Source organism: Brassica napus, unplaced genomic scaffold (genome assembly GCF_020379485.1).
Source record: "Brassica napus cultivar Da-Ae unplaced genomic scaffold, Da-Ae ScsIHWf_549;HRSCAF=825, whole genome shotgun sequence".
In the NCBI taxonomy this organism is placed as follows: domain Eukaryota; kingdom Viridiplantae; phylum Streptophyta; class Magnoliopsida; order Brassicales; family Brassicaceae; genus Brassica; species Brassica napus.
This window is the reverse complement of record NW_026016612.1, coordinates 1-12,923: the sequence shown is the minus strand read 5'-3', so window position 1 is coordinate 12,923 and position 12,923 is coordinate 1. Positions and strand designations below refer to the sequence as shown.

Sequence of the window (12,923 nt, the reverse complement as noted above, 5' to 3'; positions counted from 1 at the left end):
TAAAAGCTTCCGTTGTAAATTCTCTGTCTATTCCTGCTGGTAATTATTGAGGCGAAAAGTATGCATGGAGGTTTTAGTTAGATAGGCAGCTGCCCAATATAAATCAAGACGTAAGTTACAAAATTTAATCGTTCTCAAGGATATAAGCAAATAATTAAATCGATTGAAATAAGACATAACCGTAATTGGTGAAGGAGTATTTAACAAGATTGCCTTTGCTAACTTCTTACTGAAGTCTTTGTATTTCATTTTTGGTCAAAAAGTCTTTGTATTTCTTACGCCACGAAAAAAATAACCGGAAAAAGCTTAGCGCTGGTCTAGTGGTCTTTGCGTGTCTAGTAGATACATCTTTATCGATGCAGCAGTTCTACACCGTAGTAGGTTAAGCCCATAAATATTTAGTGTAAAAGTGACCTTATATGTAATTGTTTCAAATATTTATATCCACCCTAGTTAGTGGCATGTGCAGTAAATGTTACTCATGAACTAACTATACACTCCTACACATTAACCTCCCACGTACTTGTCCATATTGTTATGAAATACAGTAATTTATGAATGTTGTATCAGTTTTGACCAAAAAAAGAATGTTGTATCAGTAACATTTGATCGAGAATTAAATCAGAATCCAAATGAAGAGAAAATCAAATTAGAGTCCAAACCAAGAGAAAATTACGCTTAAACATACTTTTCCAAAGTCTATTTTATCCATACACACTTTAAACTTGCACATGTTCTTCCCTTCTTTGCTTTTGCAATCTCTCGCGATTTTTTCAATAAAGATATCGCATACCATCTGTTTTGCTCTACATGCTTTTGAACGCCCGTTGCGCTTTTGCAACACACAATCATCAGTTATAAATAGTTGCAGATAAACTCGAAGAAGAACAACACTTCCATATTAAGTAGCTACAACGCGACATGCACTTACTAAGTAGATCAATTTCCATCATTATCATCTAATCAACAACAAGCTTGGAAAACTACTGACCTGTAAATGAAAACCTCCTCATCACATGAACCCTAATTGAAAAAAAAATCCCCCAAATCAATTTGTGTTGGGTCGGGTCGGGTCGAATCAAGTTTTAATTGGGCAATCACTATTCTCAAAATGAGATTTAGACCCTTTAATTTGGATTGCGATTTTGGATTAGAGAGGGGGTCTGTGTAAGATTAAAAAGATTGGGGGGTGATGTGAAGAGAAATAATATCTTTGGGTGGGGTCTAGGCAATGGTTTTCTATTTAATCTTGAATTTAACCGGAATAAACCGGCGCGTGTAGACGCATAAATAGACCCTAAACCCGTCTCTGCAAATGAAAATTAAAAAGACTTACTAGCGACTTGGCTTCCTTCTGGTCCAAGAAAGAGATTCAAGTTTTGATTGGAAGTTTGAAGAGCTAGAAGCGAAGGTATCTCTCTCTCTTTCTTCTTCTCTATTTTCTTTTTCTTTCTTTATGTTCTTTATGTCAAATCCTCTCTCCGTTTTAGGCTTGGGAAGAGAAAGACGACGCTACCTTATGGAGCCTAAGAGGACTCATAGATCTCTGTGCAATCAAGGTAGCTGTAAGGCTTTGCAGGCCTAGACACTGTGTGTTGGATAGGTTCAAGATTTTGGTATCCGCGAATGACCACAAGGTCAAGATTACACGAAACAAAGCATACACTGGTTTACCCAAGACAGAGCTATCATGGAAGCAGGTAATAGAGAGTCTTCACATAGCGTGTAGGGTTGGTAATCTAGAGCTTCTCTCAACGCTTATCAGCACAGGTATTGAACCTATTTGTTTTCTTTCTTCACTGAATGACGAGATTGAAAAGACTATTTACTGAACGAATAGTTATTTTTCTGTTCTGTGTCAGGTGCCAATATCAATGGCACTGATAGTGACTCAATGATAGCTCTTCACATAGCAACTAGCAAAGGAAAAGTGGAGATTTGTGACTATCTCATACAAAAAGGAGCTATTATCGATGTACTAGATAAAAAGGGCCAAACCCCACTTATGCACGCTGTGAAGTCCAAGGAACCAAAGGTAATTATGAGAAATCTTGGCATATAAACGTTTTTTTTGTGTGTGTGGAATCTTCAGCTAATGAAGTTAGCTGCCTAATCTGGTTTTAACTGATTAGAAAACTTTGAACATTTTGTGTGTACTGTAAGGAGAAGTTAGGCGGAATTTGTCACTTTAGTCTTGAGGTATTGAAGTTAGGGGACTTAGAATGTGTAATTGTATGTTATAGTGGTGAAGTTGAATGTCTACTAGCTCATTCACATGGTGAAGTTGCTTACTCATTAAGCTGGTTGCAGGTTGTGAAGATGCTAGTAAGTGCTGATGTATCTATGATCAACAACAAGGATGAAGAAGGCTGGACTGCTCTTCACTTTGCTGCTAGCAATGGGTGCTTGGAGATCACTAAGATCTTAAAGACATATGGGGAAACACTAGAGATCACTGACAAGGTTCGTACATAGATATTTTTCTGCTTTTTTGAAACTTAAACCTGCCTTTACACAAAGGATTGTTCATGTTTCCAGGATGGATACACGCCCTCTGAAATTGCAGCAAGGAGAGGAAAGATGGAAGTTTATGACTACCTAGTTGAAAAAGTATAAAGCTGATTTCACCTGCAATTGAAACTTTTTCTCATTTGCGATAGATGTTGGTATGGGGATTATAGACAAAACTTGATTTAATTGCTCGGTTCATTGTAATTTTGATACTTCATGATTGCTCGAACTTGATAGTTGATATAAACAGAATTTTTGTACTTGATAAATGTTTTTTTATCTCCTGAAAAGTCATCTACCCCATCCTCACAATCTTTTTCTACTTTGGCAACGCTGTATTTATCATTTACAAAGGAGACACTTGTCTTTTGAACAACAACCACACTAATTTCTTTCAGTAGCTTCCTCTGATCTTTCTCTCTTTACTGAAGCACTCTCAAGGGTCTTCAATTGCTTTTGAACATAGTAATATGTCTGGTGCAGTGTTACCTGAATGTTCTGGTCAAGAAACAATCAATGACCTTGTTTCTCGTAGTGACAATGCTTTGACTTCTCAAACAAGAAAAAAATTGATATCTTCACCTACAGTTATGATCCTGATTTGACTCACCCTTATCAAGAAATGGATACATCTGATGTAGCTCAATCTGTTGCTTTCCTAGTATCCTCTCCATCTGCCATCAATACTCACACTATGGTGACAAGAGAAAAGGCTGGAATCAGCATACCAAGAAATGGATACATCTGATGTAGCTTAATCTATTCGCTTCTCACTCATAAAACATCATATCATGAGCCAAAAGCAGTCACTGCAGCCTTACTTTCCATATTAACTAAATATGAATGTCCTTGGAATCACTTGCTTCAGACTTCTGTTCTGTTGTTGTGACCTGACTTGTTTCCTGGTATCTCTTACTCTTGTTGAGACTGTTATTACTGGTCTTAAACTGATTTGCAATATCAGAACTCCCGTTATTGTTCCCGCCACCACGCTTATTGTTTTTGTGGAGGCTCGTGATTGTGCTGACCCTTGTAAATGATTTCCGTTACTTGTCCATCGACAGACCTCTCCACTTTCTTCTTGACAGGACACGCAGGATTTGTACACTTGTAATAACTCCGAGGAAAATCGCTACCTTTGACTTGCTTCTGACAGGACACGCAGGATTTGTACGCAGTGATTTAGCTTATTTGTTATGATTTCCATAATTTTAGATAATTTTTCTTATTTGTCTTGTTTTAATTAGGTTTAAACTGAGTCATTAATTTTCTAATAGTTTTTAGTTGAGTCTATAATTTATTAATTTAAATAATATAAATATGAAATATGTAATTAGATATATAATTATTTTGATTTTCCTTTTCATTTAATATAACATATAAATTTAATCTTATTAAGACTATATATAAAATTTATTTCGGGTTTTGTGAAAATTAATTATAATTATATGCTATATTAAATAATTAATTATAAACTAATATAATAAAATTGTGAAAATATATTAAAAATTAAGAGAATTCTTATATATATTGTGTTGCTATCTGAAAACAATATAGTTTATTATAAAGTTAAAAAACTAAGATATAAAACAGTTTATAATTAAATACTAGTTGATGTCCCGCACCTTATGCGGATTATTACATCTAACAATTTTTAATTCTAAAATTTATTTTTATAAATTAATAATAATTAAATTAGATACAAATTTTAAATTATTATAAATTATAAAATTTCAATATTTATATTGGTAATCAATGTATTAAATTGTTTTATTTTGTTTCATATTTTTATTTATATGATGTAGATTTTGGATCAAAATCCTTTTTAGAGTAATAACTAAATTAGGAAATTTTGCATGTAAAATTAACAGATATTGTATTGGGACTGAAAATAAATCACGTGGTACTAAAAGGATTAGAAAAAAAACCACAAATATAAAACAATAACAAATAGAAATAGTTTAGGAATATTCAATCTGGTAAAACCAAACCATTCAAAATCAAACCAAATCGAAATAGAGAAAATAGTCTAGATTTGAAAGTACTGAAGATGTTATTTTTAGAAAACAACAGTATATGAATATTGATTAGTATATTAAGAGATCAAACCAAATAAACAAAAGAAAACGATTAATTCAGATATATTAGTATACTTATATATAAATTTTATAATAATCTGTATTTGATCAATATTTTCAGTAAACATCAGAGAAATTAGCTATAATATTAGTCATTAAAATTATAAAATAAGAGAAAAATAATGATTAAAATATATTTTTTAAAACATATTAGTATATATATATATATCGGTACAATAGGTTCATGTTTGATTTTAAATATCATGATAAATATATAGATATCAAAAATATATATATTAATTAATTAAACTAATGATTTATACTAAAATCATGGAAAATATGACAAGTAAGCAAATTAACTAAAATCATGAAGAAGATGCAAATGAGCCAAATCACTTCATAAATAATAGTATAGATCATGAAAAATATGACAAGTAAGAAAATTAACTAAAATCATGGAGAAGATGACAAATAAGCCAAATCACTTCATAAATAATAGTATAGATTATTCAAACAAAAATATTTATATAAAGATATTTTCTAAACTATTTCTAATATATGAGTGTTTAAAAAAATTTAACACAATAATAAGACATCGTTTGATGAACGTTTTTTTGACATATATAAATAATTTGATGTTTGATTTAACTATTTAAAATTATAAATAATAATTTAAGTTGTGACTGAGTTCAAAACAAATTTTCTTGCTTTTACTTTAAACCATTTTAAGTTTAATCCATGAAACACTATAGTTTCAGTTGGTGACCACTAGAAGAATGGAAAAATGAACAAAATGAAAAATAAAATTTCATTTGAGGAATTGAAAAAATAAAAATAAAATGATTTTTTGTTCAATTTGTTCCTTATCAAAATTGCATAGGAAATTTTTTTGTTATAAATCTATTCCTCCATAAGGAATTTAGAAGAAAAAAGTGGGATCTAACTTTCAATAATTTGACTAAAATTTCAACATAACTGGTATAAATTTTGATGAACAAAGAATTCACCATAATTTTTTTCCTTCGACTTCGACGTGTTCACCAATTAGAGTTTTATAATGCCGATTTTTGGATTAGTAATACATAAAATAATAAATATTCGTAAGATGATTATACGCTGCGGACAAAACACCTAGTATTTTAGTATTAGTAAAATAATATGGTCCATTCTGAAATATTGAGCGCACGAAATTATAATAATGATTTCTAAAATTTGTTATTGGATTATCAATCATGTATTCCCAATAAATTAATAAATCAGTTTGACAAAACCGACAATCCCTACAAATAGCATCAAAATAATGATACTAAAAAGGACAAAACTAGAATAATTATAATCTGTTACAAAAGAAAAATAAAAAAGGAAAATCTATTAAAAATTGGAATCCATTAGGGTTTTGAAGACACAAACGAAAGCAATATATAGTAGTACTTGGTCGTTGTCCTGATCAGAAAGAGAAAGCAAAAGTAGAAGACAAATCGTTTTATATAATTTGCTTTGCTCTTATAAAAGTAGAAGACAAATCGATGGAGGAGCAGCGAGGCCATGAAAAGGATAAAATTGCTTCATCGTTTTCCTCAGAAAGAGAAAGCAAAAGAGGAAGAAGAGAGGTGACCGAGATAATAATCAACGATGATGCGTTGGAAGAGATAATGCTGAGGCTTCCGGTAAAATCCCTTATAAGTTTCCAAGCCGTGTCTAAACACTGGAGACGTATGATAACGCTTAACTCGTTCAGAGAGAGATACATGTTGCATCAGAAAACCCTAGAACCAAAATTTTTGTGTGTCTACGATGATATAGACTGGTATAAGGCAAGCTATGCTCTAAAAGAGATGAGGTTGGAGTGGTCTTCGGCATGTCTAGTTGAAGTGGAAGAAGAAGAAGACTATCATATTAGTAATGATGAGCAAGAGGATGTGATAGTTTCCAAGAGTCTGGATGGTCTTTTCTGCTTCTATGGACGTGCAAACTTTAAAAACCCAATTAAAGTGATGAACCCATCCACTAGATGGTCCTTGACGCTCCCTCTCGCCAGGATTCAGCTAGTGCATTCAGACAACAAGGTGGAGTTTTCTCAACCGGGATTTGGAAGAGACTATGTCACAGGAGCATACAAACTAGTCTGGTTACATAACATTAAAGACAAGAACATCTCATCATGTGAGGTTTTCGATTTTGGAGTCAAGGAATGGAGACATGTGACTTCTCCTCCTTATCATCGGATAGATCACAACCAAGAAGCAACTTTTGCAAACGGATGGCTTTACTGGTTCACCCATGAAAAGACGAAGTTGATTGCTTTCGATCTTCACATGGAGATGTTTCAAGTCGTACCAAACCCAATTATTGACGCATCATCGTCATCATCATCATCATCATATATTAGTATGCATATGTGCAGCCTAGACTATGACCGTGGTCTTCTGAATATTTCCGTGACAAATGGAGATGGCATGCAACACGTTTGGAGGGTCACTAACCACAACACAGGAGGGGTATTGTTGAAAACGAACAAGATCTTCTCCTTTGACTTGAACAAGATTACCTCCACTTGGTTCGAAGAAACTCATTATAAATCTTCGCTCCTCGGCCTTATGGTAGTTTCGAAGAAAGGAAACAAGGTGATGCTCGCAAAATACGGTTCCGACAAGCTCCTTCTATATCAACCTCTAACCCCTAATTCCATTATGAATCGCATCTTTTCGTATTCTCCTTCTCGTCCAAGTGATGACAGTGTATTTCTTCATTATTTCCCAAGTTTAGCATGTCCCTTATGAAATAATTTAATTTCTGTAAGTGGATTTCATTGTCATTATGCTCAAATAAATCTTGCTGTTGAAATTAACTTAACATTCTCTTATTATATCATTGCCTTTGGGAGAGATACTAGCCGTTTCTCAATCCTGTCCGATTGTCTCAATTGTACGTAGCACTACCAAGACTGTAGTATTTTATCGCTGCAAGTTTCATACTTAATTCCGATGGCTTGATCATCTATTAGTATTCATGCAAAGTAGATCACTCTTGCCTCTTTGCCTGAATCTAGCCTACCTGAATCTATATTCTGTATATCCTTTCAACTGACTTTACATCTCTTTTGTGGTTTTCTTTAGATAAATACTTGTATATTTTTACCAAAAAATACTTTTATATCCGTTTTCTTTTAAAAGACGTTTTAGAATATTTGTTTTGTATCATTATAGTTGACGTCCTCGGAAAACAATGCAAGATATAGTGAAATAAGACTTTATTTACCCTTATGATATTTTCTTTTTTAAAGGAAATGTGTGTAACGAGAGATGATAATTAATTGATGGAGAGGGTAGAACAGATATTGTATTAGGTGCCTTAATTTGTGTGAAACTTATAGAACGTCATTTAAAAAAAAAAAAGAGGGAGTAACATTAATGACTCAAGTCTTTATTTCCACACTCGGATATCTTTGATATCTATACTACTCCCTCGGTTCCTGTTCCTGAAAGTAAGATTTTTTAGATTTGTTTTTTATTCTAAAATGATAAATTTTCTAAAATTTTAAGGTATTTTTAGTAGTTAATGTTAAAAAGTTGTATACTTTTAAAAAACATTAATTGAAAATATTTGAATTGATTGAATACTATTGGTTGATATTTATTGGAAAATGTATAGTAAAATAAATAATAAATTCAATTGTTAAAAATTACTTGTTTCTTTAATATGCATGAATACTCTAGAAAATTCTTCTTTGGGAACAGAGGGAGTATTATTTATTAAGTGATTTTGCTGATTTGTCACATTCTCCATGATTTTAGCTGATTTAGCTTATTTTTTATATTCTTATTAGTTTTTAGATTAAATCATCAATTTATTAATTTAAATAATATAAATTTCGATTTATAATTAATTTAAATAATTTAAATATTTCGAAAATTCTAATTAGAATTATGATTATAATTATTTTAACTTTCACAAGATTTTTATTAGTTTTTAGCTTAAATCATTAATTTATTAATTTAAATAACATAACTATTTCAAATTTATAATTTGAATTACAATTATAACTATTTTAAAAAAGTTAGGACCAATTCTTATCTTCATATGATGTAAAATGTTTTAAACTCTTAGTTTCAATTTTCTCATTTATTCCAAGTTGCCTCGATTATAGTTTTTGACATCTATATTTATGTACTTTTGATATTTGTTTTTTATAGTTGGAGTTCTATGTTTTTCTTCTTTCTTTGAGTCTGAAATATTAGGAGCATATAGGTTTTGTTACATGGAATTTGGAATTATGAATTAGGTATTCTGAATTACTTCGGTAGTTATTTCACGTATAAGTTTTATTACTGTTTAATCTATAAGAAAAATATGCTTTGATATTAAATTAGAGATTTGCCTATTTAATCATGTTATGAACATGTCTTTAATGGTTTAGTTTCATTATTTTTAATGAATAATTAGATTTATCATTATATAATTAACCATAAATTAACTTTAATAATAAAACTATCATTATCTATTGTTTCTTTTATTAAAAGTAAACTTATGAAATATTAAGATAAGTCAATGTATATTTTGATCAAGTAAACCAATGAAATATTATCATTATCTCAATTCATTAAAAAAAATTCTTCAAAATTATCATCGAACTTTAGTTTTTGTTTACTTTTTATTTATTTTGTTCTTATTTGGATTTTGTGTGTTTTAATATTTATTGGTAAGTTAATTCATGTTTATGGTTCAAAAATACAAAGTAGATTAAGAGAGACCAAAAGTTCACATTCTTACTTTACTTTATTGTATGGAATATTTGATATGTAATTATGGTCTCATAGTTTTATAACTTTCCTTTGTGTTAAAAAGACGTAGATCGAAATAAAAATCAAAAAGAACTAAAATGATTAAGAATATAAAGAATAAGTTATCATGATGTTTAAATCATAATACATATATTACTAATTATTAGTAAACCGATCATGCCCGCATGTGCGGGTAAAACACTTAGTTTAAAATAATTAAACAAATAAATAGTTGATTTACATAAGCAAACCACATATACTAACGAAATACACTATTTTTTTAATTTGCAATATAGTTTTTCAGATTACGATTATAATTTTTCTTATAAATATACTAGGTGGTTTGCCCGCGATGCGGACTTAAACATTTTCATAAATTTTTGAAAAGTTCTTTATACACTATATTCATTACTAAAATAAAATTTTAAAATAACTCAATATATATTTTTAGTTATATAATTAAGAATTTTATTTAATTAATATTTAGTAATATAATTTATGTTTTTAACTTTTTACTAAAAAACTTTTTCAGATAACAATACAATATATACATAAATTATCTCTTTTTTAATATATATTTTCAGATTTTAGATAATTCTTACTATTCTTAATATTAATCAATTATCTGATCAGATCACTTAAAATTTCGTCTTTATTTAATAATTTATTTATAAATTTTATTCATTAATAGTATAAACGATATTAACCACTCCAACTTTTAACGTGAGAGCTCGATTCTAAAAATTTACTTTATTTGATTAATATTTAATTATATAATTATGTTTTTAACGTTTTACTAAAATACTTTTTTCAGATAAACAATACAATTTATAATTATTATTTTTTAATTATATAATTAAGAATTTTATTTGATTAATATTTAGTTATATAATTTATGTTTTAACTTCTTACTAAAAGACTTTTTCAGATAACAATACAATATATACATAAATTATCTTCTTTTAAATTATATTTTCAGATTTTGGATAATTCTTACTATTATTAATATTAATCAATTATCTAATCAAATCAATTACAATTTCGTTTTTATTTTTTAATTTATTTATACATTTTATTCATTGAGGTATAAACGATATTATCACTATAACTTTTAACGTGAGAGCTCGATTCCAAAATTTCACTTCGCAAATAATAGTATAGATTCAAGTGCATTGTGGTGGGATCTCAATAAACGGGTGTACTAATTACTTTACATAAACGTAAAATAACAAGTAAAAAGCACATAAATCGATTTAGGTGTCCATTTACTAAAACCTTAGCTCCGCCGTCGGTGGGCACCACGCGCGCATTTCTGCTCCGCTGCCCTCGCTTCATGTCTCGATTGCTTGCCAAGAAAAAGAAACATCGTCCGCCCTTTGCTCTGTCTTTCAAAGTGTTCAACAGAGTCAGGTCCGCGGCCTCTCAGGATGAAGAACAAGTCCATCTCTCTCTCGTTGCTGTGACAAGTTCTTCTCCTGCCGCTACCTTCGTTGATACCTCATGCTGGCTCTGAATCAGTCCTTCACAATGGTAGAGGACATTAGTAGCCAAGCTAAATTGTTTGTCAGAGTTGATCTTACCGCTCCGCTCCCACACAAGATTGTTTCTGGTTTCTCAAATGGCAAGCAAGTACAGATTGAAGTCTCTTATCCTTCAAGTATCAAACCAAATTATTAACTTCTTGCTTGCTTGTATGCATTTCAGTACATTTATTCTATTTTTTTTTTCATTCTTAAGAGAAGTGAAATGATCTAAAACATTTTTTCTTAAATGATTTTCGATCCTTAGATAAAAATTGGTTCGATCTAGTCGACATACATTTGCAAAACCGGTCTCAGCATAGGCTATTGAAATTTCAAAGCCAGTTTCTCGATGTGATGTCCAAGATAATAATCCTCAATATGTTCTTTCTCCTTCAAGGTCTTGTAGAACAAAGTTTGTTTCAGAAAATAACAATACCAACCATTCTACGAATCAGTCCTCCATCTGTTCTTCAAGATCTTGTTGCTTTGGGAAGGTCTCTATGGTAACAGTCTCTGGCGACTTCATTAACAAGAAGAGTTTGATCGCGGAGCTGTAAGACACACCGTCACATAAAGACTGTTCCGAGAGGTTAGTTGTTTTGTAGTTACAAAGTCATCTGTCCAAGAATAAATCTTAAAACACTAAAAGCACTATAATTCATGGCTCAGTAGCGAGTGCTGTTCAAGTTTCACAATCTCTCTTTTTCTGACATTCAGGGCATGATGTTTTGATATTGTTCAAAAATAGGTATTTAAAACGATTGTTTTCACCATAATAGCAGATACTCAGATACACAATGCTCACTAAACACCAAAGTTGAACTACTCAGATCTTTTGGGAAGAAAATCTTCATTAGACAGCCTCTGGTTGAACGAAAGGGTTAGCAATTTCTTCAGTTCCATCAGTTGGTGAGACGAGCATCACCGCAGTTCCACGACAAACCTGAAAACCATAGACCATACTTAGTAGTATGGGTTTAAATTATAAAACAGCAAGAAGATGCCAGAAGTAACAATGCTCTTAATGAAAGGGAATGTTAGTGAGTCATACAATTAAACCAAGGCGCTGGTCTGTCAGTAGTCGTCAATGGATCATCATGATCTGGTCAAACATTAGACAAATGTTATAATACTACCATATAAATCACAGAAACCAAGAAGACAACACACAACTCTAGTTTCAACATGGATGTGATGTATACTATCCCTTTTTATATCACCTAGGCAAATAGAAACCCCTCTCTTCCAGCATATCTAATCAAGATTAGATGACTTTCAAGGTTCAAACAGCATATAAAGATAACGTAACGAAAGAGATACCTCGAACAGACTCCACCGCAGCATCTAGAACAAGGTTCAGCAACTGATCGTAGCCTTTAGAGTTCCAGTGACTGCCAAACACAAGCATCAAAACTCAAAAGCAGAATCATATAAAAAAAGCTCTGTTCTTTACCTGTCTACCACCAGTCAGCTTAACTTGCACGCCCTTATCCACAAACTTAGCCACATCCAACACCGTTTCCTTCTCTCCTGACTGTAATAAGATAAACAGAGCACATCAAAAACACTGAACTGAATGAATTGACTCGAAATCATAAATAAAAATGAAAACTTTAACTCATAACTTACCATGTTAGAGCAAAAGCCCTCGAAATAGAATCCCCAAAAAAAAAAAACCTAAAAAAATCATTTTGATTCAGACAGAGTCATCGTATGCTTATACTTCATGTTAGACAAACCCCTGAGATTGATGAAGTAAACTCACCGGGGAGACCAAAGATCTCTCAAGATCGAAGCGAAACAGTGAAGACCCCAGAAAACTTTGGGCGAAGAGCGATGATTTGTTTTGTCAGAGACGATCGGGAGAATCTATAGCGAGTTGAGAACTCCGGTTTAAATCTCTAACCATGGTTTGATTATTGGTTTCTCAATTTCAGTTTTAATTTCGGTCGGTTGAAATGTATGACGTTAGCTAACCGGGTTGGGTATCTCTATTATTAATTATCAGAAGAAAAAAAAAATGATTTCAC

The 12,923-nt window shown here is 31.2% G+C and overlaps 2 protein-coding genes and 1 pseudogene across 2 annotated transcripts; 2 read left to right on the top strand and 1 right to left on the bottom strand.

Annotated features, from left to right (window-relative positions):
* The first annotated feature begins 64 nt into the window (after window positions 1–64).
* Window positions 65–3,259, top strand: LOC125604421 (protein phosphatase 1 regulatory subunit 12A-like). The gene is made up of 7 exons (XM_048774823.1): window positions 65–70; window positions 1,491–1,770; window positions 1,863–2,035; window positions 2,093–2,100; window positions 2,244–2,463; window positions 2,539–2,610; window positions 3,074–3,259. The coding sequence occupies exons 1-7, from the start codon at window positions 65–67 to the stop codon at window positions 3,257–3,259; spliced, it is 945 nt and encodes a 314-aa protein (XP_048630780.1).
* Window positions 3,260–5,677: 2,418 nt separating this feature from the next.
* On the top strand, window positions 5,678–7,677 carry LOC106424504 (putative F-box protein At2g02030). Its single transcript, XM_013865274.3, has one exon. It carries the CDS (start codon window positions 6,116–6,118, stop codon window positions 7,367–7,369), a length of 1,254 nt encoding a protein of 417 aa, XP_013720728.1. The 5' UTR covers window positions 5,678–6,115; the 3' UTR covers window positions 7,370–7,677.
* A 3,834-nt stretch (window positions 7,678–11,511) lies between these two features.
* LOC125604426 lies at window positions 11,512–12,427 on the bottom strand (annotated as a pseudogene).
* Between the last annotated feature and the right edge of the window lie 496 nt (window positions 12,428–12,923).